Source organism: Anabas testudineus, chromosome 17, assembly GCF_900324465.2.
Source record: "Anabas testudineus chromosome 17, fAnaTes1.2, whole genome shotgun sequence".
NCBI classification, from domain to species: Eukaryota; Metazoa; Chordata; class Actinopteri; order Anabantiformes; family Anabantidae; genus Anabas; species Anabas testudineus.
The window spans coordinates 7591288-7614749 of NC_046626.1; the positions used below are offsets into that span (position 1 = coordinate 7591288).

The 23462-nt window shown below is 41.9% G+C and overlaps 6 protein-coding genes across 9 annotated transcripts; 3 read left to right on the forward strand and 3 right to left on the reverse strand.

Annotated features, from left to right (window-relative positions):
* The first annotated feature begins 912 nt into the window (after nucleotides 1–912).
* zgc:153115 (C2H2-type zinc finger protein) lies at nucleotides 913–6310 on the forward strand. Its single transcript, XM_026375250.2, has 2 exons — nucleotides 913–1748; nucleotides 3367–6310. The coding sequence occupies exons 1-2, from the start codon at nucleotides 1241–1243 to the stop codon at nucleotides 3609–3611; spliced, it is 753 nt and encodes a 250-aa protein (XP_026231035.1). The 5' UTR covers nucleotides 913–1240; the 3' UTR covers nucleotides 3612–6310.
* Nucleotides 6311–8877: 2567 nt separating this feature from the next.
* si:ch211-13f8.2 (procollagen galactosyltransferase 1) lies at nucleotides 8878–10836 on the reverse strand. The gene is given in 8 exon segments (XM_033326457.1): nucleotides 8878–8961; nucleotides 9047–9194; nucleotides 9489–9595; nucleotides 9663–9685; nucleotides 9688–9715; nucleotides 10024–10250; nucleotides 10253–10301; nucleotides 10714–10836. Coding segments are annotated over 8 exon segments (789 nt in total).
* Nucleotides 10837–11103: 267 nt separating this feature from the next.
* On the forward strand, nucleotides 11104–12849 carry tsen15 (TSEN15 tRNA splicing endonuclease subunit). The gene is made up of 4 exons (XM_026375257.2): nucleotides 11104–11262; nucleotides 11376–11457; nucleotides 11904–12039; nucleotides 12163–12849. The coding sequence occupies exons 1-4, from the start codon at nucleotides 11206–11208 to the stop codon at nucleotides 12335–12337; spliced, it is 450 nt and encodes a 149-aa protein (XP_026231042.1). The 5' UTR covers nucleotides 11104–11205; the 3' UTR covers nucleotides 12338–12849.
* Nucleotides 12850–12984: 135 nt separating this feature from the next.
* On the reverse strand, nucleotides 12985–18298 carry zgc:55943 (DUF4612 domain-containing protein). 4 transcript variants are annotated; one of them, XM_026375259.1, is made up of 7 exons: nucleotides 18259–18298; nucleotides 17918–18131; nucleotides 16865–17009; nucleotides 15647–15726; nucleotides 15313–15386; nucleotides 15148–15211; nucleotides 12985–13886 (listed from the first exon to the last, which is right to left on the reverse strand). In XM_026375259.1, the coding sequence occupies exons 3-7, from the start codon at nucleotides 16953–16955 to the stop codon at nucleotides 13845–13847; spliced, it is 351 nt and encodes a 116-aa protein (XP_026231044.1). In that variant the 5' UTR covers nucleotides 16956–17009; nucleotides 17918–18131; nucleotides 18259–18298; the 3' UTR covers nucleotides 12985–13844. The 4 variants fall into 4 exon arrangements, with proteins under 4 accessions (XP_026231044.1, XP_026231045.1, XP_026231043.1 ...); XM_026375260.2 differs by having other exon boundaries at nucleotides 15313–15377; nucleotides 17918–18268; XM_026375258.2 differs by having other exon boundaries at nucleotides 17918–18265.
* Nucleotides 18299–18333: 35 nt separating this feature from the next.
* On the forward strand, nucleotides 18334–20758 carry sec22ba (SEC22 homolog B, vesicle trafficking protein a). Its single transcript, XM_026375254.2, has 5 exons — nucleotides 18334–18540; nucleotides 19035–19144; nucleotides 19284–19444; nucleotides 19552–19698; nucleotides 19994–20758. Exons 1-5 carry the CDS (start codon nucleotides 18466–18468, stop codon nucleotides 20146–20148), a joined length of 648 nt encoding a protein of 215 aa, XP_026231039.1. The 5' UTR covers nucleotides 18334–18465; the 3' UTR covers nucleotides 20149–20758.
* imp3 (IMP U3 small nucleolar ribonucleoprotein 3) lies at nucleotides 20511–23097 on the reverse strand. Its single transcript, XM_026375255.2, has 7 exons — nucleotides 22872–23097; nucleotides 22372–22479; nucleotides 22162–22236; nucleotides 21981–22060; nucleotides 21531–21582; nucleotides 21299–21371; nucleotides 20511–21198 (listed from the first exon to the last, which is right to left on the reverse strand). The coding sequence occupies exons 1-7, from the start codon at nucleotides 23006–23008 to the stop codon at nucleotides 21172–21174; spliced, it is 552 nt and encodes a 183-aa protein (XP_026231040.1). The 5' UTR covers nucleotides 23009–23097; the 3' UTR covers nucleotides 20511–21171.
* Nucleotides 23098–23462: the final 365 nt, after the last annotated feature.

Here is a 23462-nt window from a genome sequence, read left to right on the forward strand (position 1 = left end):
GTGGTATAGTGACCTAACCCCTTCTTCCTCTTGCACAATAAAACAGATTTGGTTGGACATTATTGCACATTGACATACACACACTCTGTCAATATGGCCCTAATCAACAAACTTTTAATCTAATATCTGATCTGGAAGCTGATTCATAAAGACTTCTCTGAAAAATGACAAACTACAGCTGAGAGAAGTGTGCGCAAGACAAGAGAGACATCTAGTGTCTGCGTCTTTTGAAAAAGTAGAGGTTGGGTCGCCATTTATGGAACTGTTTTGCTCCAATAAATGTGATGAAGAGCCCTCCACCTCTCAGCCACGTTCTCTAGTCGCCGACGGAGCTAAAGCTAAATCACCCAACACGCCTTTCATCCCCATCTCCTTCCCCCATCATTACCCAAGCTGGCTGCCACCCTACTTTCCACGCTGCACCCGCCGCCGCGGTCCACGCCCGTGCTGCGACGTCAGTACTGCGTGCTGCTGGTTGACGCTGCTTTCACGTCCCCACAAAAATTGTATTTGAGAACTGCCTCTTAAAACTAACTTGAACCCACTTTCAGCCGAACTAGCAGTTCGTGAAATAGTAGTGGTTATGTGTTTTGTTTTTTTAACATTGATTAAGTCAAATATGCTTTAGCGTGATAAAAAGAAAGGTTACACTTATGGTAGTCGCGTGCAGTGTGCGAGTAAAGCACACGTAAAAAACTAAAATATAGTCGTTTTTGTTTGCGTTGGATATGGCGATGAGTGTTTTTTGTGCAGGACAGTGATTCAATGTGTCACCAACAGAGGCGTCACTCCAACTACAAAATACATGTGGACGGGAAAAGGGTGCAAATGTGCAAACATAAACACGTCCGCGGCATGTTTAACCAGCCGTACGTGAACGCGCCGTTAGTCCGGACCAGGGGGCGTAGGTTTGACCGGCTTTCCTCAGGCTCAGACACAATGAGCCGTCAGAGGGTGAGGGGAGCGCATGTCGGCCTGGAGGCTTTGGCACGGTTTTAGCACACTATTGTTTTTTTGGATTGTGCCTTTTGTTTGTTTTACGTAGTCGTTTTAAAGTTACCTCTACGCTGTATGGCAGTAACGAGGTTCGGCTGGAAACGGTTGGTTCGTCGAGTTTGATGAAAACGAGGTCGGACTCAGACTCACGTTAGCCCCTCCTGGCGGATTTTTTTTTTTTTTGTTTTTCGTTTATTTCCCCTCCATTTTCTAGATAAAAGCCAACGAAACGCCGCAGTTAACAATGTCGTTGACTGCTTCGTCTGATTATTTCGCTGCCGAGTGTCTGGTGTCGATATCTAGCGGTCCTGTCCTGCATAGACCCACCCCGGTCGCCCCCGCCAGTCAGTCGGCCACGGTGGGCCTGCTCCCTGGGGAGGCCGACGGGTCGAGCGAGGACAGGGAAGTGCGGGAGACTCTGAGGCTGGAGGGGGCCAACATGATGGTGGTGGCCGGCATCCTCACCGACCTGCACGGCAAGTTCCGGCCCATGTCGGCCTACTCGGAGAGCAGCAACTCCTCATGTGGTGGGGAGAGCGGCTACACCACGTTGTCCGACCCGACCACCCCTACCATGACCCCCTCCGCCACCCCGGTCCCCGGACAGCAGCAACAGCAGCACTTGAGGCGGGGGGGAGGAGGCGCGGGGGCCCCGCGGTCCCCGGTAAAGCGACATCAGTGCACTTTCGACGGATGCGACAGAGTTTACGGGAAATCGTCCCACCTGAAGGCACACATCCGAACACACACAGGTACGGAGACAACAACAACAGCTAGCCACCAGCTGCAGTTCGCAGGCTGCGTTAGCAACACACTGCTTAGCACTCAGTAACATTAGAGACAGGTCGACCCCAACTTATGCTTTTGTCCGCCAGATGCACGCCCATGTTGTTATTGGCCTGATAGCAGCTCCGTTTGGGAAGTGCTGGGCTCTGGTGCCTCGTTTTGGGCTTCATGAGATAAGCTAACAGTGGCGACGTGGGGGCAGGTTTTTGTCACTTTTCCACATCGTGCTATAACGCGGTCAAACAAAGAGGGAAAGATAGGAAAACACTTCAGACTCTGACAAAGAAGTAAACTAACAAAAGAACTGGGCTGGTCGTTAAAATCGGTGACGAAGATCTTCCTCTCGACTGGATTTGCATATGAAATGAACGTAAGATGAAACCTTAACGTCGAGAGCAGAGTTCATTGTCGGACACAGGCTATCCAGTTGATGGCAGCAGCAAGTGTTTTAGGTTTAGCTGTTTAGTATTTCTCTGGGGATCATCTCCTCTTCCTGCTAACGACCTGAAATACTTTTATTCTCTGCCAGGTGTAAATTATAGATAAAGCGTTTGAACAAGTGCCGTAGAAGAAGGCGTGTCCGATAATGGATGCGCCGTCCTAATGTCTTATAATCTACATATTTCACTAGTGTGTGGGTGTTGAGAAAATATGATGACAATCTTTTTTTTTTTTTTTCACTTCTCTGCCGGGCAGTGACACGAAGATTAGATTTGGCTGAAGTTGAACCCCACCCGTCTGAATAATAACGGGGCTCTGCTTAGTAGCAGAGCTGCGCTAAAATTTGCATGTGATTTCTTAGCAAAATGAGGGAATTGGTGTGTTCAGGGTCACCGAGCAGGCGCAAACGGATTAAGGACAGGAAACTGCGATGGGAACGCCCACAAGGAGTCGTGAAAAAAACAACGTGGCGTGGCTTTGTGATCTTGAAAATGGCACCGAGCATCCTACTCTCTTATCCTGGTTAGACTCGTTGTCAGCAAGAGATTAAGGCTAGTAGTAGCTTAGATAGACTAATCTGCAGAATCTAAATCCCAGATATGTTTTGCCTAGTTTTGAACTATGTAGAGATTGATTTTTCTTGTCACCAAGGCGTTTAATATGGGTAGTTACTACTTAGTGAATGATTTTAGGAGATATGTCTATATATACCAGGATGAAAGAGATTACAAAATGTGTTGTGAAAGGGCTCAAAATGTAATTGCGTTATTGTAAGAACTATCAATTACTACAATAACATACCAACACATAGTACATGCATAAAAAGATTTTCTACAGCCCTTTAACTTGAATATTAAAATATAACAAATCTGAGAGGTTTTTAAAATGTCATGAAGATAAAGTCAAGTAAAGTAATAGCTTAATCAATAACATCTATAAATTAATGAAGAATTAAAATGATTATACTTTAGACTAGTTCTGACTTTTCACTACTTATTGAACCAAAGTACTGCGTTGTTGTCCTACAGCTGCTGCCTGCGTCTTAAATATGCTATTACATGCTTGTAGTAAAACTAGATTGTTATTGATCCGTGACATGGCAGTTCATGGTTATACCTGCTCTTTTCTGCCTCCATACTACAGGTGAGAGGCCCTTCCCGTGCACTTGGCCCGATTGTGAGAAGAAGTTTGCCCGCTCCGATGAGCTTGCCCGCCACACCCGCACCCACACAGGAGAAAAACGCTTCCTGTGCCCACTGTGTGATAAGCGATTCATGCGCAGCGATCACCTGATCAAGCACGCCCGCCGTCATCCTGACTTCCAGCCCTCCATGTTAGGACGCAACAAGGGCACATCGTCTGCTTCCAGCCCACCTGTGCACCATTAGGATGGTTTGGGTCGGAGGGGGGGAGGGGGGTTCATGCTTACTGCTATCAGCAGGAGCACACAAGGCCATGGTGGTCTCACCTAACCAGCTACAATCAGTTCCACTGACTAGGATTTAGCAATGTTGTGTTGTACTTAAAATGTACACACATACACAAGTGAACACAGAGCTGGATGAGAAGGGAAGTAGCCTCATCTCACCATCCACACAATGAGTCATGTGACCACTATCCACCTGCTCAACACAACTAGGGTTGGGTATCATGAACGGTCTATAAGACCTGGGGATTTGTAAAGAAATGTGCTTTCTGATTCCACTTATTGTTTTCTGAAAGTGACGTTTGAACATACTGCACTTCCATTTATATCGCAGGTTACACACGTGAAGTTCATCATGTGACGAAGCAGAGTTGGCTTTCAGAAAGGACTGAGACAGTGAAATGTAATCAATGCACATAAATAAAAGACCATCTCTGATGACAAGTTTATTACTAAATGAAATGCAAAAATTCTGCATTTATATTGTCCTGTGTTGTGGCATAGTGAAATTTAATGGTAAAACTTTATTTATACTACACATAACTACATGTTCATATGTGGTTTCTCCAAAAAGGACAGCAGTTAGCTCAGTTGTTAGAGCAGTCATCTATAGACCCCAGGGTTACTGGTTTGATTCCTGGTTCCTCCTGGCTACATGTCAAGGTGTCCTTGTTCGAGACACTGAAACCCCACAGTAGTGCTGTCATCTACTGCAGCTGTCTAAGCAACAGTTTCTCCAAGGGGATCAATAAAGTGTGTCATTAAATTAATTTCAGACAAATCCAAGTTCGTCATCACATGGATGTAAAAACGTCATACGGCACATGTAAAACAACAATATTGTAAAACTATTCGACATCTGCATGGCGAAACAGAACACATTTATTCTTTCTTTAATCTTAAAGAACACCTCGTCATTATTGCAGCGTAAACCCTACAGAAAAATGTGTGGTTTTTGTTTCCTACTTGCTTTCGTCAGGATTCGATAAGAGTTGGAATCATTAAGCACATTTCTGTCTATAAAATGAGCCCAACCCTCAACATAACCTCATTTTCTCAAACTGAAACACTTCCACAGATTGCAGGGATTTTTACGCATTTTCTGTAAAAATGTGCACATTCATCATCAGCCAGAACTCATCTGATTTCTTACAGTTAATTTTTAGATTGTTGTGCCCTTCAGTATCAGTTATTTACCATGAGTAGCACAATATTGTGATGTTAGGTAGCGAGGCAGTGACCAGAAGCTTTTTTTTTTTTATATATCTTTGCTGAGTCCATATTCTGAGTTTTAGTGGTGACACATTCCTTCAATTATTATTGGATTAGTAACCATGCCTGAGATGATATTTGTCAATATTTTTCTTTTATTTCCAATTTAACCATAGATCATATATTAATTTTGTCAGGAAGTGGATCAGATTTCACTGTAGAACTGTTTGCACGCCATCCTTTAGTTTAGATCAGTTATCATCCATGAAATGCTGACACATAATACACAGTAGTATTATGTCTAATACTGATGCAAATGTATATAAGCTTTAAGCTTTTAATGTAGAAAAATGGTAATGCTACTAACAGCAGAATTAATACATGTGATGAATTGTAGTCCTTATATTAGGGGTGACAGTATACGCTTGATAGGATGGCATTGCCTGTGAGTGTCAGTGTGTATGTTTTGTTATTATTATTATTCTTTCTTTTGTTAGTGACAGAACTGGGAAAGTGTGTATGCAATGGTATGAAAATATGTGGGGTGGGGGGAAAGTTGAGTGGAGCTTGATTTCCAGACCGCTACCTTCAGAGTAAAAGGTTTCCCCCTGCTCATCAGGGGTGTGGAGCCAGACAACAGAATGGGTTTCAGGATCACATGTGCCAGGTGTTTCAGCAGCTGAGAAACCAGAGTCTTAGATGTAGCATTGGATAAAGATTCTATTAATATAACTGTGTGAGAATCGAAATTGGTATAAAAAGGATCTCAGTAAATTAAACATGGTTGTTCTGCTCCCACTCCCAAAAAGCTAATTCCTCTATCATGGTGAACATGTTAATTTGGGACAGCGGTGAACGCACTGGTGAAACGTAAGAACATTAATGAAGGCTCTGCTACTGAACCAGCACAGCATGTGGGAGCAGGCACTTCTAAATGAGATGCAGCCATGAATAATGTTTTCAGTCCCATTAGGTTTGATACAGTAAGATGACCACTGATATAAAGATTTGGTACTATGTTGGAAAAGAAAAACAACAAATTACATTTGTACAAAGTACATTTGAGCAAACTGGCACCTAAATAACATTGATGTTTAACAGAATCAAGCAAACCTTGTGTAATTTAGATATTTGTACATACAGTGTCTGGGTCTGATTCTTTTTTCTTTTTTTTTTTCTTTTTTTAATGTTTCCACACTGTTTGTCCAACTCATGGACATATTCCTTTATCTCAGTGAACAACACTTCTTCAGGAATCTCTGAAAGCCTTAAAGTATGTCATAACTACTTTGCACCATGTTTACAGTTGGATCATTGTGTAGGTATATATGCCCTCTTTGGGCTCATTGCAGATACCCATTATGCAATATGGCACTTTTTTCTTACAGGTGTATTTGGCTGACTAGTGTAATGGCTTACACTGTTACAATGCTTTTACAAGCAAGCACTGTGGAACTTTGCTAATGTGTTAATAACCAATGGTTTGTAAAACTGCCTTTTTGTCCAAGTGCTTTAGAAAGCGTGATACAAGACCTAGTAGTTGTTTTTTCATTTTCTTTTTTTTTATTTTTTATTTAGTGTTTGCTTAGTCATTCAGGCCATCTCTTGTTGTGGAGTTTGTGTGCGTTCTTCATCGTTGTTCCCAGATCTGTCGGCTTGTTTTCTCCACACTGAGATCCAAGAGCGACTGCATATGTCTTCCTCGTTTATGTCAAACCATCTTCACCTACCATCTCACTGTCGATCTGTTCATTTAACTCCTGCAGAAGTGAATGCAGTGCTTTGAAATTTTGTACACGCTTCCTCAGAGGTTCGATCTGTTGCTAGTTTTCGGTTGCTGCTGGCAGTAACCTTGAACGCATGGACTATTCAACAATGAAACACAACACATCTTCCGAATGGAAATATCCCCTTCCATCTTGCCTCACAGGTGGAAGGGCGTTTTCACACAGACTCAAAGCTATATTGTCACAATACCAACATACCTCACTGATTTGTCTTTCGCGTTATCTGTACAGAATCCATCCAACCCGTCTTACAGAAGTTTCTATAAAGCCATTGAGCCTCGGGTTTCAGAAACAGTTTTTTTTTTTAATCAGCTAGTGGGTCTGCTATTTACCTTTTTCCTTATATTTTCTCTATATGCAACATCACTACTACCTGTGTAGCAGCAGAATTTCCTTGCCTGGATTAATTTGTGTTGTTATTAGACAATGGTAAATGAATCTACTGGATAAATCTTGTACTAGCAGCTCCTGTCATTAAAGCTCAGCAACCAAGGGAAAGACTCACTGCTGGCTGGGGCAGAGGCTAAAAAATGGGTATTAAATGTAAAGACAAATACCTGTAAACTGTCACTTCACTGCAGATGTTGATTGAAAGAGCTCAGTCCAAATCTAATTGTTCATATCACTGAGCGTGGCTTGATGACAGACGAGCATTATCCACTTTGGATTTATTTTTCGCTGCGCTGCCATAAGTCCTCTTGTCACCACACTTATTCAGATATGCACATTGTACAGAAATGGATGTTTTTTAAATTGATGCCTAATTCTTACATTAATGTAATTTTTAAAATCTTCTTATCAAAGCTTTAGTTAAGGTAAGTAGGAGGAACTGTGGAACTAAATAATTGCTGCAACAAGCTGTTTTGATATTTATATTCTCAGGTGTCTTAAATTTTGAGCATTGGAGTTTCAATATTTCTGGTGCAACACCGAAGTACAAGCATGTTTGATTTCTTTTGTTATGCTGATTAATTTATTACAGAAATGGTTTCATTTGTGTGGTTAAAGTATTCTTTTCATAACTCATTTTGTGATATGGAACAGTACTAATATTAAAATGGTTCCATTGTTTGCCTGATCTGAAAATACCAGTGCTTTTTTTTTTTTTTTTAATAAAAATCTTTAAGTTGACTCTTGTTCATCTTTTGTGTGTCATTTTCTCCTGCTTAATGAAGTTACTCTATGTTGACCTTGTAATGTATGTTGGATGTTAATGGATGTTCTTTCCTATTTTCTAGGTGCACTTATGATATTTGTGTGTCACAGCCACCCCAACAACAAAATGTGTAGTGTCTGTGTTCTTATAACATCAGTTTGTATAGTAAGCAGTAATAATGAGAAAGTGTGTCATCCTGTGTTGTAGGGTGAGAAGGAGCTTGTCAAAGTCAGAAACTCCTCATGTCTCCTTATGAAACTGAGCAGATCTTTTTGTCATGACTTGTCTGTAAACGCCATGTACACAGGTGCAGGTGAGAAACAGCTGTGGAATTTTATTATTTAAACTCAGTAATATTATTACAAAGAGCCTGCTAATCTTAAAGATAACGTGCTGTCATTTTTCCAGCCTTGGTCTTGAGAAGTGGTTTTGGTTTGTGCATGGCTGAATTACCACTCAGGCAAATCAGGCAACTGCCCCGGGGCCACATGACTCCAGGGGACCTAAAAAGCTGCTTACTGTGGCTCAACTGACACAATGGAGGCATTAAGGTGGGTCATGAAGCGGCTTCTTCTGTTAAAATGTAGCTTTTAGAGATTCATTGTTTCAGTTTCATGTGTATTCAAACACTGCAAATGTGGGAACAGGTACAAACCACGTTTTGCACAGAGAGGGAGGAGCGGTTGTTAAACGTGGCCTAGGAGCTACGTAGTACAACATTAGAGTCCATCTTTGTTGCCACCGACAGAGAGGGGGGGACACATCACCATGTGCAGAATGAGGAACCACAGGTCGAAACCTAATTTCCTCTGTTTCCTGCTCGTGCAGGTGTTTGGCCCCGTCCCTGTCCCAGTGTGTTTCCACGGCCTCGTGGTCCCAGATGGCAGATGACTCTGTGTCACTGAAATGGCCGGGCTCCCCGGTGTAGTGGGAGGGGAAGAGCAGCAGGGGCTCCACTGAAAATGTTTTCAGGTTCCTCTGCTCAAAATATTGCATGTACTCATCTCTGAAGGGACAGGGAAGTGGAGAAAATGATGAGCAGTGCAGTTTTACTAGACTCCATACAGAGACTGTCAGAGTTCAGCGTTTGCAAAGGCTGGCTCAAATCTCACATCATGGTCCAGTACGAGCACCTGCTGTAGTCCCTGCTGCACCACCTAGAGGGTGACACAGAGTAGTTATGCACAGCAAACATCCTAAGCCTTGTCATCCTCACCTGTAGGTTTTGATTACAGTATTCACAGAGCGAAGCTGTTCCTCTTTCCAGATGTTGTAGTGACTGAGGAAGCAACCGATCTTTTCTCTAGTCAGCAGGCGCCCTGAATATGGATCTTTGTAGCCAGGCAGCTTGTTTATGCCCATGGCCTGTAGCTGAGAGGAGTTCAGCGCTCTGTGATCAATAAGCATATTAAACACGATTCCTCACCATCACTCCGGGACATGACGAGTGTTTCCTGACATTTGAAGCCTGTTTCTCACTTCACTTCCTGCAGAACTGATGCAAAATTCACCTGTAAATTATACTATATATGGTATATTTATTTTATGCAAAATGATTTTGTATGATGCTTTTTGTTGATGATAAAGTGTGGCTTGTTTCTGTAATTCAGTATTTTTACACTGTGGTAACTTATGATTACTTCTTCCACCACTGCCTAATGAGAACTGTTACTGAATATCATACTTACCATCCACGGCCTCCATCAATGTGGTGTTGATACCGAGCACGCACAGAGAACTCAACAGCCTCGCCCGCCGGCCTGAACGGCGCTTCAAATTAATCAGAAAGATCTAGACATGGAAGGAATTTAGTGACTGATGATCTGTTTAGCATTTCCTCAACCATTAAGATCTGCACCTCATCAAATCCCATTTTGGTTCCTTAGGTGCAATGTATACATACTGTGAAGGCTCCATGGTATAACCAACTGGAAAGAGAGTTCACACACACTTTTAGTCAAATCATATTTTCCAGCAAAGTCTTTGGTTTCAGGGGGAATTCCTACAGCAGATAGATTCAACTTCTAACTAAGGTGAAATTGTCTCATAGGTGGGGGAGGAAGTGAAATGAGAGGCAATGGACTTTAACAGGGGAGTGAGGCATGTGTCAGGACTGTGAGAGCAAAAAAGCCCAAATATGTTCACATAGACCAAGGAAACCGAGAAACTGAGGGCAGACACAATTCAAATCTGCCCTGTTGTTCAGAATCATTAAACACGGTGTGTGAATGCTTTCTGAGTGTCTCACTCGGTGTGTGGGTAAAACCCTCCTCCAGTGTCTGGTCATGCTGCAGGGCCACTGGTAAATATCCATAAAGGTCCTCGTTGCTCACGAACATTTTGACTCCTGCAGCAGGATGCCCAAATGGGGGGTGTGGGGGGTAGAAGGCCAGTTCTTGACTAGCTTTACGCCTTAGGTCCAGCAGGTAAGTGGAGTGCACCATGGCCGCTTCAGTTTACTTATAGGAATATACTCTGGAGTTTGTCTGTGGTAGCCCTACAGTGTATGGGTATTATTATACTGCATCAGAAGAACTAAAATGTGGTGCTTTGTTGGTCTGTTGTTGTCCTCAGGAGTAATGCAACACCAGTAGTTGGAATAAAGGCGTTTCAAGGGACAGACTGATGACATGAGTACTTCACTATCACACATTCATAACTATGATTGAACTCTTTCACAATGTGGGATGTGCTGGACTCCTTTGGTCCACTGCTGTAGCCGAGCTGTGCTGTTGTCCACACTGTGGTCAGAGGCTGTTCTTCTTTTTAAATTGAATAATCAATGCAGCAAATAAATGTAACTTTGCCAGATGGCAATACAGTCCTTTGGATAGTCTAGTCTCGTCAGTGCATCCCAAGAAGTCAGGCGGGCTGTGTTATGCATTGCGTGCGAGGAGGCTGATCAGCACTGTGGGTTTGAGCAGAGAGGACCCCTGCTGGGCTGGTTGGAGGAGCTGATCAGCTGGAAGCGCCTCTGTGCTGCTGCTGCTGCTGCTGCTGCTGCACAGGAAAAACTCTCCTGGTAAAATCATAATAAATAATAGGAATCCTACAAATTTAAGATGTATGTAGGTTTACTGCATGTAGTCTCACACACTACACTACTAAATGAGGAAGAGAGGCTGATTTTCACACTAGAAAGAGAGAAGAGAGATGGGTTTGAATACATTATTATTATTATTATTATTATTATTATTATTATTATTATTATTATCCGTCTATACAACAGCAGTCAGGAAAGGGCCGCTGAGTGAGCTACATTTTCCACCCGGACGATTTTCACTGTAGCACGCCGGCTAAACCTGAAAACAGTCCCCACATGTCGTGACATCAGCGCAGTCCTGACATTAGACAGCTGTCAATGAGCCGCTGTTTGCTCGGACCTACGTTTAGCAGGATAAATGTCGGAGTCGTCAGAGAGAGCTCCACCTCCGAACTGGATCCTTCAGCATCCTACGGTGGGTGTCCGAGGCCCCCCCACCCCCACCCCCACCCTCAGCGCTGCATGTGCAGGTCCGGCGAGAACTCATCCACTAACCTGAGTTTGTGTTTTTCTTTCTGTGTGTCTCAGTATCAGCAGATGAAGAAACTGGAGGTTGGGGACAGCGCCCAGGTGCATGCAGCCTTTCTGGTCTACATGGATCTGGCTGAGGGTGCGTGTGATTTATTTATGTGTTAGTCTGTCCTGTGTGTGTGTGTGTGTGTGTGTGTGTGTGTGTGATGCTGAGACAGGAAGTTATTAAACATTATTGTCGAGATATACTGCCGTTTTAATTAATTTATACATGTATTTACTCATCTGATTATTTTTTAAGTTGTCAAATACATGTAAACATTTTATTTGACTAATATATTACTTTAGTAGACTCTTTTTATTTTGTGTTGTAAGTTATCATTATAGCACTAACTAAAATCTTACTAATTAGTATACAGATTGTCCATATGTCACGATATTACTGCCACACTAACCTCTTGTCCACTAATGTGTCGACTGGACAGTAATATGCACAGACTCAGCTTTCAGGGCTCCTGATAACATTTTGATGTCATTAACAAGGAGCCTCATTCCTGCAGTGACCTTTTCCCCCGTCCTTCACAGTGCGTCGGTGGAAAGAAGTGTCTTGTGTCAAGAGTCCTGAACTGCAGGTGGTTTTGCTGGAGGGGAGGGAGAAGGAAGGAGCCCCCATCCAGACCGTTCTTCCTCTGCCGGTTGATCGATCGCTGAGCCACAGAAGGTGATAAGACACTGGAGAGGCTCCCAAGCTCTCTTTCCTTTTGTTTCACTGCTTTTTAATCTCACAGGTCAACCTCCCAGTCTTCCACACTGTGTAATTGTAATCCTCCTCTGTGCTGTGCAGCATTCGACACGTGCTGGACAGAGGCTTTCCTATGCTGCTGTGCGCAGTGGCGGCTGACTCCACCCTGGTCTACCAGAGGATGACTGATGGGTTGGTGACACCGGACCCACCTGCAGGGCCCTTTGAGGATGTGGGACGGCGGCAGCACCGGAAGAGACGCCAGAAGACACACTGAAGTCAAAACATGATGACCCACAGAAGAGCAGAAAGCGAGTCGCTCTGTTGCTGCGCGTGACTCTAAGATACCTTAAAAATGAAGACCGTATGTCAGCAGGTGCTATTGGACCGATCCATGTTAAACTGACGGTGCCTTATGTGGTTAGTAGGCTCAACATAATGCAACCTATGTCACCAGATAATGTGCCCACGCACTGTGAACGGGTCAAAAGAGGGGAAAAAAGAAGCAGTGTCAAAGACAGTACCTAAGTAATGAATATAATTTCATCCACAATTTTTTGTGCTGTATCCCTCAGATTTACGTTACAAAGTTAACTAGTTGCCCTTTCAGTGCATGTGTTCACACAGCTCACAAAGATTTCGGGTGACCAAATCTTGACTGGATTTTAGAGGCTGATACAGTCAACACAAACATATGAATACTGTTGTGAAGGATTCTTTAAATGTGAGTATTAATTATGACTTTAACGTGCAGTGTTAGTTTTGGTTATAGAAATGGATATAAAAATAGTTTGTTCAAGAAGTGAAACTGGATAAGAAGACCGTAATTTGAGTTCATTTTCAGTCCAAAGTGATACCATGGTACTTTAGATTATGACTGTCTTGTAAGGCTGGGATATCCTAAAGCAACACAGAGTTGTCCGTTTTGTTACTGAGAAAACTTTATTTTTCTAGAAAAACAAAAATTCAACATAGAAACTGAAAACAACATAACACTGGTGAGTGAAATAGAGACTCAGATGAACATGTGACGTCGCAGTGTCCTGCTGTGGGAGTGTGCGTGTGTCATTTTCATGGTGCAACGGTGTCTTAATGAGAGGAAGGACTTGACTACATGAGACAAAGATTACAACACTTCAACCCTGAGCCTTGTTCAACACAAATACTCTACATCATAACAGAAAGAGACATGAGCAGACAAACACACTTTACTTGACCAGCGTACTGTAGAAAAGAGGTTCAGACTGTGTCTTGGAATGCAGGAAGTTTCCAACACATCTACTTTTCAAGGAGCCATTCAAGGATGACGTTTTTAAAATGATGCGGTGACGATATGTTCTTCTTTGAGCGAGTGTCCGCGACAGCGCTCGTCGTTCTCCCTGCTGGAAATCTATATTTGTTTCCAGTGTCTGCAAGTCTCAGTGACAGCTGACCGTTCAGAAGTTATCCACGCAGGGAAAGACAAACATGTTCGTATGGAGTCCCAACATTTCAGTGGCTTCGTCAGTGGAGTAACTGTCAATGTTCTCTCTCTTTGGAGAGCTTTGAAAACACTGAACCATCTTTCAGTTTGGTTGTGGTCGTTCAGACAAGCGGGTTGTGAACAGGGACGGGGGGGGGCAAAAAGGTGCTTGATTCAAGTCAGTAATCCATTCTTCTTAGGTGTTTACATACAAGGGACAGTCAAAACAAAACAGAGCCCCCCTCCAGACGTGGTATCACATGGTACGGTCCATCCGTAACACACTCAGACTAGGACTGACAGATGCACGACGACCGCAGTGCTATGTAACGTCCTCCTCCTCCTCTGAGCAGTAGTCCCGGCCCTGCATACAAAGCAGAGACATGTTGATACGTTGTCCTCACATTTCATTGGTCATGGTGTGTATTCTGTATTTGTACGGATTCAGCAGGTGAAATCAGTATCACAATATTAATACAGTCACATGTTTTAATATGAATAAAGCTAAGTTAATGCACTCAAAACAACATACGATTGTCTATATGAAGGGCGAATTACCCTGTGAAGATTTACAACAGACATAATTGTGCAAATGCAACCAAAACTTTCAATAAATAATTTAGTTACAACAACAAGCAGAGTTTCAGTGGATGTTACATTAGAGGGAAATATTTCAATTCAATTCAAAAGCATATGGTGAAGAGTTCTGTGTCTCACTGTGGTCATTGATGAGAAGAGCAAGTTCTAGGTGAACAATCATACAGGAGCAAATTAATTGCATAAGAGCCCAGTTAGTCACGATTAGTCACCGCAAAGAACATAACTGCGTCTCAGCTTCAAGACATGTTGTATTTCTACACACTTCTTCTCTAAACTGCAAACCTCAGAACTTTGTGAAAGTAAACTAGTTCCTTCTGAAGACATGAATCTGTAATGAAATACTCGTTTTAAACAACAGCATCCCTAAACAATTAGGTTTTTAGCAAACATTACTCAATTAGGACTAAATTGTACATTTGTTCTGGACTATTTTTAGCTGTGGATTAATGCACATTTGGTGTGCTGGGGAGGGCTGTCTATGTTGGATTAACTCAAAATAAACTACTGCCCACGTTCATCCTAATGGAGGGACGCGTCACCCACTGCAACAGTGTGGCTCACTGATATGTTTTTAATAGTCTTTGGACAACAATGGAGCTTTGTGGCACAGACCAGCAAACTATATCAGGTTTTAGATACACACTTGTTAGTAGAACTAATTCATTATGGCTTTTAGTCTCGTCAATAAGAAAGCTACTGATTTATCGTACCTCGTACCGTAAAACAATAAAACTCCTAAACTTCTCCTTTTGATCAGAACCAGTCGCACTGCAGCGCTGCCAGTGAAACCTGTTTTCACCCTCACTACATGAAATAACCACTTTGGGGGAATGCACTGGACGTGACAGATGGAGGCTCTTTTGTGGTATCATACTGTCATCTGCTGTGTCCTCACTTGGTACAGATTTGCAGCAGTGATAGGATTAACCCCCATTATGTCATTTAGCAGAGGCTTGTTTTTTTGTTGTTGTTGTTGTTTGGTCAAAAACGAAAAACCAAAGTGGTGATGCTTTGTCATTCCTCACCTTCTCAATTTTCTCATCCAACATCCTGAAAAATTCTTGCTGACTCTCGGAAGAGTGGATGCTTCTGGAACAGAAAGAGCGGTAAAGTACAGCAGCAGAACAAAACATACTAACACCCAACAGAGAAATGAATGTTGTGATGTCTCCACAGTTGGCGGCACTTACAGTATCTTTCCATTGGATCCGGTTTCATCCACGTTTGGACCTTTACCAAGGAGAGCACTTTTCTCCTGCACACACTCACACACACACACACACACAAAACAATTTACAAAGATATTTTACAGTTGCCAAATATAATTTTATAGCTATATTTCAACAAAAAAGTTTAAATGACCAAACTGAACTTGAAAAAATACTTAGTTGGTAGAAAACCATTAGACCTAAAGGCACTTATCAGAAGGTTGCTATTATAAGCTGCATTATTACAGTTTTACAGAACATTTTTCCAGCAGGAGACATTAAATAAAGTAAAAAGAAAACAATAGAAATCACACACTGTGATGTCCTGGCCATCCACTCCTCCCTCTTCTCCGCTGATGTAGTTGACTTTGTCCACTGCTTTCAACTTGTACTCATCTGTGAGAGAACGGGAGACAGGGGAGCACATCTCACAGACAATGACCCACTCACAGCCACTCTGATCAGCACAATCCTCCAGGTTAATAGTTCTCACAGTTCAGTACTTGGCAAAGTAATTACGTGCTTGAATTCTCACGCTCCACACTAAATCCTCTCTTAACAATGGCTGGCAAGCGGCAAACACATGAGCTGTCAGCCTAATTCTCCTCTGTGCTCTGCCTCTCCATCTTTTCTCTCACACAGGCACTGCCCCTCCTCCTCTACTGTATCTCATTTAAGAGAGGAAGTAATGAAAATACAGTTGTGATACATAGTGTGAGAGGACATCTGACTGATATTGTGTAAGATATGATTACATGATATGAAGTCGTGAGATATACTTCAGGCTGATAATATGTCTTTAGTTACAACTCAGGACAGGATTTATCTTAAAAATGACTGTAACACCTTTAATAACTCGATATGACGTTATGTAACTCTTTGACCTGTTTGGAGTCAGCACTGTTTGATCCCACTAACAAACAGAGAAAAACATCTGATTATCTACACAGCAGATTATGAGTACTTTACAAACCCCATTCCCAGAAAAGTTGGGACTTTTCCTAAAATGAATTGAAGACTATAATCTGCGATGTGTTAACTGGTCTGAACCTTTATTTATTTAACGTATAATAAAGATCGGCAGTGATTCAATGACAATCTTTATTGTCTTTTGTAAATATAGGAGTTTGGAGTTTGATGCTGCAACACATTCACACTGTTCTGGATGCAGGTTAGCTGTTTACAGCGGGCGGTTTCATGACTGGGTAAAGAAGGAGCATCATCAAACTCATGTCAGATGGACCAATAGACAGTGTAAAAAAATGTTCTGTGGTCAAATATTCTGCATGGAAATTGCAACAATTTGTATCCTCAGTTCACAAATGATTAAAATGTGCAATAAAAGCAAACTAATGTAACACAGTGGTAAACATGTCTCTGTTTTTGTGCTGCAGGCATCAAACTCTAAATTCAATTAAAACACTGAATTAACAAATCACAGATTAAGGCTTTTACTGTATTTTAGAAAACGTTTTAAATGAGCCAGGTACTTCAGACTGGAACGACTTTGACTTGTATGGTTAAAAACACTGACCAGAGTGGAGGTCCCCATTGCTGTAGGCTTTATTCTGGCCCTCCTCACCGTTGGGCACGGCAGACACCTGCTTGGCAGAGGTGCAGCCCATCTCCTCCTCCTAAGCTGTTGTGCTCCTCCTCACCCCTGAGCATGAGAGGTGCACCTGGGGAGGCAGGCAGGTAGTGACAGTGGTTGGATCACAAGTAGAAAAGCAGAAGAGCCTCTGACACTGTAACAAACGGGCCACTTGATGAGAGCCTGTCATACTGGGGCCACGGCCAGAAAACCAGTCTCCATTCAGGGGAAGGAAGGTAGAAACCCCTTTAACTCCAAGTTTTTAGCATCAATTAATCATGACGCGCCCCGCCCTGGAATTCAAACACCCGGGCATTTCAATCTATTCTGAAACAAACAATAACACAGACGGTGTGACCGGGTTGGGAATCACGCACACGCTGGGCTGGGAAAACACCAATCACAACGTGCGCACGGTGGTGCCAGCTGCACCGCAACAATAAAGCCTTTCAAGCCGTGAAGATGCCCCAGTGCCAAGCCTCCGGGTCGGGGGCTGGGGTGGGGGGTTCTGTAGCGCTCCGAGGATTATGTCCATCAATATGGCGAACATCTCTATGTTAGACCAAACGACTTTTACACCAGGTTCTGGTTTATGCACATCCTGTGTTATTGATCCCAAACGCACTGATCGCACTGCTGCAGAGTCCTCTCATCATCCTCATCATCATCATCATCATCATCCTAGTAGCTTTCTCCATATAGATCAAAAGCTGCAGCTGCATCCCGTGAACGGTGCATCACTAGGCTAATTCATTCAATCGTATTCATGCAATAAGTAAAATGTATAAATACGAGAACAGTGTCGGCCTTTCAACACTGGAAAACGCCTCGTCTCGTTTCGCAACACGGGAAAAGGGGATAACGATCAGGGATCCCTACACAAATAATAACAAAAAAAAGAGGAGCCAGTCCACGACCAGTGGGGACAAGACAACAAGATACCACACACACGGTGAAAAGAAACACATCAATTCAACAGCCGTGTGGCCATTTTACCTTTTTATTTTATCCATGGTTCAGGGTTTCTCTGCTTTTAGTTCAGAGCGGCCTCGGTCCCGACTGGAGACTCAGACAGACCACATCTACACCTCTCGGCTCAGTTCAGGCATCAGCAGCGGAGATGCAGTCAGTCCGTCTGCCAGCTGTCTGGTCGGACTGCTGGAGCTCATGGCCTGATACGCTCTTAAAGTGATAAAATACCGCCTATTGGCTAGAAATTAAAGACTTATATAACTGCTAATAACAATATCAAGCCAAGATAGTTTCAGAAATTACTACCATTGATAGAGCACTAAAATATATTTCTTTTTCTGTGCGATTTCATAACCGCGTCCTACCTTCATGCGCTGGAAATTTGACAACGAACTTGCTTTTTATCAGTTGCCACTCGGACCTAATTTAGTGGTGCACCATGAACTTCCGTCCAGCTCGTTTCTTCGTCGATGTTGAGAATTGTCAAAGTTGACAGTAAAAGAAAGTTTTTAAATTTCGCTGTTTCTGATCAGATCGACATCTGACTTGGCTGAATACTGACCGAGGTCGATATGATTTTACTAACAACGATCGCTCGTGTAGCGGACGGACTGCCGCTGGCTGCGTCCATACAGGAGGATGAACAGGTAGCTCCGTCAGTGAGGAGAAGCAGCAGCAAGCCAAACTGCATTTCAAAAATGTGATATTTGATGGCGGATACCTTCTGCAAAGGTTTAGCCAAACCTATCAACACAAGAACAAAACGGTTTGATTTTTGGGTGTATTTTGGGAAATTCCGCATATAGTTAACAACAGTTTATTGTAACTGTAACCTAATTTTTATAATGTAACACTGGCAGTAACAGTATACATGCTAGTTAGCTAACGTTAAATGTCAGATAACGTACATGGTGACATTTCTCCTGTACATCATTATACATGCCGAAAAGTTGTTTAATTACTTGTTAAATGTTATGATAGAAGTTTGGTCCGTCTATCAATAAACTAATAATATAAATTATTTTCATGTTAACTTCTGATAAATTGTCACATTCAAATGCAGGGCTCTGGATGTAACTATTTTCCACTGCAGGGCTCTGGTTGTGGCCAATTTCCAAACAGCTTTGCTTACTTTTTTCAGTCAGGCAGAGACCTGCAGTCGTACCAGACCCAAGCCAAACAGCTGTTCCGTAAACTGAACGCTCAGAGTCCGGACCGCTGCACCCTGGAGGCCGGGGTCATGACCTTTCAGTAAGTAAACACAGGCACTAAGGGCTCCTGTTCACCTAAAGTGTAAATCTACGACCTATAGCAGAATCCAAGTGTTACTCCTGTAATAATGTACTACAGTAATGTAATAAAGTACTAACTTGAATTGATTCTTTTTTAGCTATTTAATAGCACATGATGTGTGCTACCTGTGCCTGTGTGATGCTTCATTTCCCAAGAAGATCGCTTTTTCCTACCTTGAAGAGCTTCACAACGAGTTCTATGACCAGTATGGAAGAAGAGTGTCCACAGTAACACGGCCATACTCTTTCATCGAGTTTGGTAACACTATTTTTGATACTATGTGATATCTTTGCAGTGCAGTGAAGAAACAATCCACTGTTCATTGACAAAACATTGACTGTCTCATATATACTATATTATTCCAGACACATACATCCAGAAAACAAAGAAGACATACGTTGACAGCAGGGCCAGGAGGAACCTGGGTGGCATCAACACAGAGCTACAGGATGTCCAGAGAATAATGGTGGCAAATATTGGGGAGTTTCTGCAAAGAGGAGAAGCTCTTTCTGGTTAGTACATAAATATAAAATCTTTCCGGCCCACAAGAGACAACGTACTAAGAAAACATGTTGATATAATGCAACAAAGTACCGTTGCTTACTGCCACCTTTGTGAAAATTAATGTTCTATTTGTGTCAGTAAAGTGCTTTGACAGACCTTGAAAGACGCATATACTATGCAAAACGTGGTTTTGCATAGTATATTGTTCCAAGGTGTCGCTGTTTCACTTGTAACTGATTTCTCCCACTGTTCTTAGAGGATTTAATAGATTTATTCACACATACCCACTTATGTTTCCCTCAGCTTTAGACACTAAAGCCAGCAATTTGTCCAACCTGTCGAAGAAGTACCGCAGCGATGCCAAATACCTTAACACCCGCTCCACATATGCCAAGGTGGCTGCTGTGGCAGTGTTCTTCATCACACTCATCACCTATGTGCGTTTCTGGTGGCTCTAATGACTCTTAAAGAAGGACACTGACTTAAGGGAAGAAGATGTTTTTGCTTGAAAATGAAAGACTCAGTTATATTTGTTATTTCCAAGGTGCCTTAAAAGGGTCATTCATTCTATGGTCTTTCTCTGTTTTTTTTTACCTCTGTGTGATACACTATAAACTGAGCCATATGTATGTGGTGAGTTTGTTTAGAGAAGCAAATTCTTTAAGGTGGATTGATGCAACTCTGTTTACTGGAACATTAGCAGAGGGTGTTAGAAAAAAATGAATGTTTACACGTTGGTAGGGGTTTCTTTCAGCTTTAGGATTAAGGAGAAACCACATATGTATATGAAAATGTTTTCTGGAAAGTGTTAATACTGTGACAAGTTTGAATGTTTATTGTTCACAAAGTTTACATTGTCTTATTGAAAAGATTAAATATTTATCAAATTGTCAGATTGTATTTTACATCTGTACAGATGACACACGTTATTACAACAGACATTCCTGCTCTTTATAGCATAAAAATAGGTACAAGCAGGCATGGCTGTCACACCCAGGCGCAATTTTCTCCCAAAGGAAACGTGCAGCACGAACAATAAGCTGCTCCAGAGTTAAAGAAAAAGGAACAGTGGTACATAACTACTGCTCCAAATGACTGATGGGTCAATATTTGAGTTGCTCTACTTAAAAGTGGAAGAGCAAACAACAGGTCCTATTTACTCTAGTGCTACTAAGTGAGTAAAGAATCAAATGATGAAATGATGAACAGGCAGCAACACTATATCAAATATTTCGGGATGGATCACCAACAGTCATAGATCAGTATGCAGGTGGAGAATTGGACTACGTCTAAAAACAGTGTTTCAGTGAAGAATGTAAAGTCTGGAGGTGTCCCTTCCGTGTTTGCTCATAAGATGTGGCTGTTGAAGAGGTGGAAATGGATCCAAACAGCTAACTCTTGGGTTTTAGAGATTTTCTTTGCACACTTCAAAGTTCTTGTTCCTGTTCTTTAGGGTGATGAATGGACATCAGACAACAGACTTACGCCACCATGTCAAAGTCATCCCTCTGCAAAAGAAATGTCATCCAAATTAACCATTATCTCTAAAAGAAAATGACACTTTACAGTGTGTTTTAAACTGTGTAAGCAGATCACAGATTCACTCACCTCATCATTATAATTCATGACATGCTGCTTGATCTTTGAGGAGTCCACCCATGTGACAAAATCTTCCATATTTCTGGAAAGGTCACAGTAATAAGGTCAGCATTCAACAACAGTGATAGTTAATATTAATTTACTGTTTTATAGAATATAAATTGTATATAGGGGTGTAAGTTAGATCAAGCACTTCCGACAGAACAACTGTAAATGGACAAAAGAAAATGTGGAAACCAACCGCGTTACTAGAAATGCTGGGTCTGTGACGATGTCTGGGCCAACACGCACATCTGAGACCGAGTCAAGGACAATAAGGGAAAACAAATTGCATCCTTTGAGACAGACAAAGGTAATGCCTCTCACAAATACTTTAAGATATCAAGCTCTACAAAAAACAACAAGTACATGACAATACAAGAAGATGTGGGAATAAATTCTTGAATACATTAATATTCTCTTGGAAAAAATTTGCAATTTGATTGTCTGATGGTGGGCAATTCATCAATGCTTTTGTTTTTCTCTTAGGGTTTAGAAACATAGTGTAGTTTAATGTACATAACTGTATAGATATAGTTCTTTTGTATTGTCCAATTTATAAGAATTGTCATCTCTACTGTTATTTCTGCTGTAACACTGCAGACTTCTCCACTGCGGGACGAATAAAGGTTTATCTTATCTTTAAGGATACGTCCTTGTTCAATGAAGGTGATGGCTGTCTTCAGATTCTGAGCCATGCGGAGATTCAGCATGATGCTTGGGAGCCTCCTCCTGCAGGAGGCATTCAGATGAGTGAAAGGAAAGCAGCCAGATAGCAACAGTAGACTGATATATAGTAGTATGATATACTGACAATCGATATGATCATTTACCTGCAGAATGAAGAGGCTGTGACTTTCTCTGTCAGGGAGAGATTCTGTTTGGTGGGGACGAGACCAATGCTGTACCTTATATGAAGAAGCAATAAAAGGATCAGTGTTGTATCAATGACTGTTCGGAATGAGTTGTGATTTTACAGAAAGGCCATTTTGCAGAGTGTATCCCAGTGCGACAGAATGGGCTCATCACATCTTCACACTCACAGTTTCTCCAGTAGTCGATGTGTGCTCTGACCTCTGAAGCCATCTTTCTCGTCCAGGTCTCGGATTTTCTGGGCCAGATCTCTAATGTTACGACTTAGCTTGTTGTATCTAAGACGTGGGGGAGAAAACAAACATAGCTAAAATCCTCTTTAAAATAAATCCAACAAGGCAAAAAGCTAATATCACAATATGTATGAATCTACTATTTATAAACTTATAATTAATATTATATGAGGATATTTCTGAATTAATTTATTTTAAAGGATTAGGAGGAATATTTAGACAGGGTTTAACAAATCCGACTGGATTTATGACTGATCCCAGTCTTTAGGCTCCTATATATAGTACTGATTTAGAAGCTACTTTTACTTGGACGTACAGCTCAAATGTATGTCGTATTTATGTATTTGTAGACCTACCCTCCTCTAGATTAGCACACTAGCTCAAGGAGAATAATTAAAGTCTACTAGCTGTGACCATACACAGATGTTGTTACTCACTTGGTGTAATCCTCCCGCTTCTCAATGTGATATTTCCTCAACACTTTCACTTCGTGCAGGTTGTTGTCCACCTCCCAGTTGATAAAGTCGACCTTCTTTAACAGTTTCTGTTCATGGTACTTTAATTTACGAACCATTTTTACTGGTTTAATTCAGTTTATTTACAGGACTAGCGCCTTTCCACGCAGGTTCAACAGCATGGGAAACACAGGAAGCGCTGTTCTTCTTCTTCGGGGATAATTTCGGACTAAATGTTGAGTCGCCTCGAGCCACAGCGCCACCTACAGCTCTTCAACGTCAACACCTCAACTCTACATATTAATGCAACACAGCAAACCTACGAGATTTAAAACAGTAAAGTATAAGCAGTCAATAATTAAGTAACTTTACAGTTATTAAGTGGCTATTCCGACTTCCACAGTAGGCTTAATATAGGTATTGTGTAACCATTTGCGCCACAGTACAACTAAACGTGACATAGGCGGACATCTAAATATCCATATTACAATGCACTTCAACCATTTAACCCTGAATGACTTCTCAGTTTATGTGTGCTTATGTTGCATGAAGTAAACTTTCACTTCAGCACAG

What these genes read in the sequence shown, in the direction of transcription:
- tsen15 (XM_026375257.2), top strand. Translation starts at nt 11,206, where the DNA reads ATGTCGGAGTCGTCAGAGAGAGCTCCACCTCCGAACTGGATCCTTCAG. An exon ending in CTACATGGATCTGGCTGAGG is followed by an intron (nt 11,458 to 11,903) that starts GTGCGTGTGATT and finishes CGTCCTTCACAG; the next exon opens with TGCGTCGGTGGAAAGAAGTG. An exon ending in CGATCGCTGAGCCACAGAAG is followed by an intron (nt 12,040 to 12,162) that starts GTGATAAGACAC and finishes TGTGCTGTGCAG; the next exon opens with CATTCGACACGTGCTGGACA.
- zgc:153115 (XM_026375250.2), top strand. Translation starts at nt 1,241, where the DNA reads ATGTCGTTGACTGCTTCGTCTGATTATTTCGCTGCCGAGTGTCTGGTG. An exon ending in ACACATCCGAACACACACAG is followed by an intron (nt 1,749 to 3,366) that starts GTACGGAGACAA and finishes TCCATACTACAG; the next exon opens with GTGAGAGGCCCTTCCCGTGC.
- zgc:55943 (XM_026375259.1), bottom strand. Translation starts at nt 16,955, where the DNA reads ATGGGCTGCACCTCTGCCAAGCAGGTGTCTGCCGTGCCCAACGGTGAG. An exon ending in TGGATGGCCAGGACATCACA is followed by an intron (nt 15,387 to 15,646) that starts GTGTGTGATTTC and finishes TGTGTGTGTGAG; the next exon opens with TGTGTGCAGGAGAAAAGTGC. An exon ending in TGGATGAGAAAATTGAGAAG is followed by an intron (nt 13,887 to 15,147) that starts GTGAGGAATGAC and finishes CTTTGTATGCAG; the next exon opens with GGCCGGGACTACTGCTCAGA.
- imp3 (XM_026375255.2), bottom strand. Translation starts at nt 23,008, where the DNA reads ATGGTTCGTAAATTAAAGTACCATGAACAGAAACTGTTAAAGAAGGTC. An exon ending in AAGCGGGAGGATTACACCAA is followed by an intron (nt 22,480 to 22,871) that starts GTGAGTAACAAC and finishes CCCACGTCTTAG; the next exon opens with ATACAACAAGCTAAGTCGTA. An exon ending in CATCGACTACTGGAGAAACT is followed by an intron (nt 22,237 to 22,371) that starts GTGAGTGTGAAG and finishes TCTTCATATAAG; the next exon opens with GTACAGCATTGGTCTCGTCC.
- sec22ba (XM_026375254.2), top strand. Translation starts at nt 18,466, where the DNA reads ATGATTTTACTAACAACGATCGCTCGTGTAGCGGACGGACTGCCGCTG. An exon ending in CCATACAGGAGGATGAACAG is followed by an intron (nt 18,541 to 19,034) that starts GTAGCTCCGTCA and finishes TACTTTTTTCAG; the next exon opens with TCAGGCAGAGACCTGCAGTC. An exon ending in GCCGGGGTCATGACCTTTCA is followed by an intron (nt 19,145 to 19,283) that starts GTAAGTAAACAC and finishes ATTCTTTTTTAG; the next exon opens with CTATTTAATAGCACATGATG.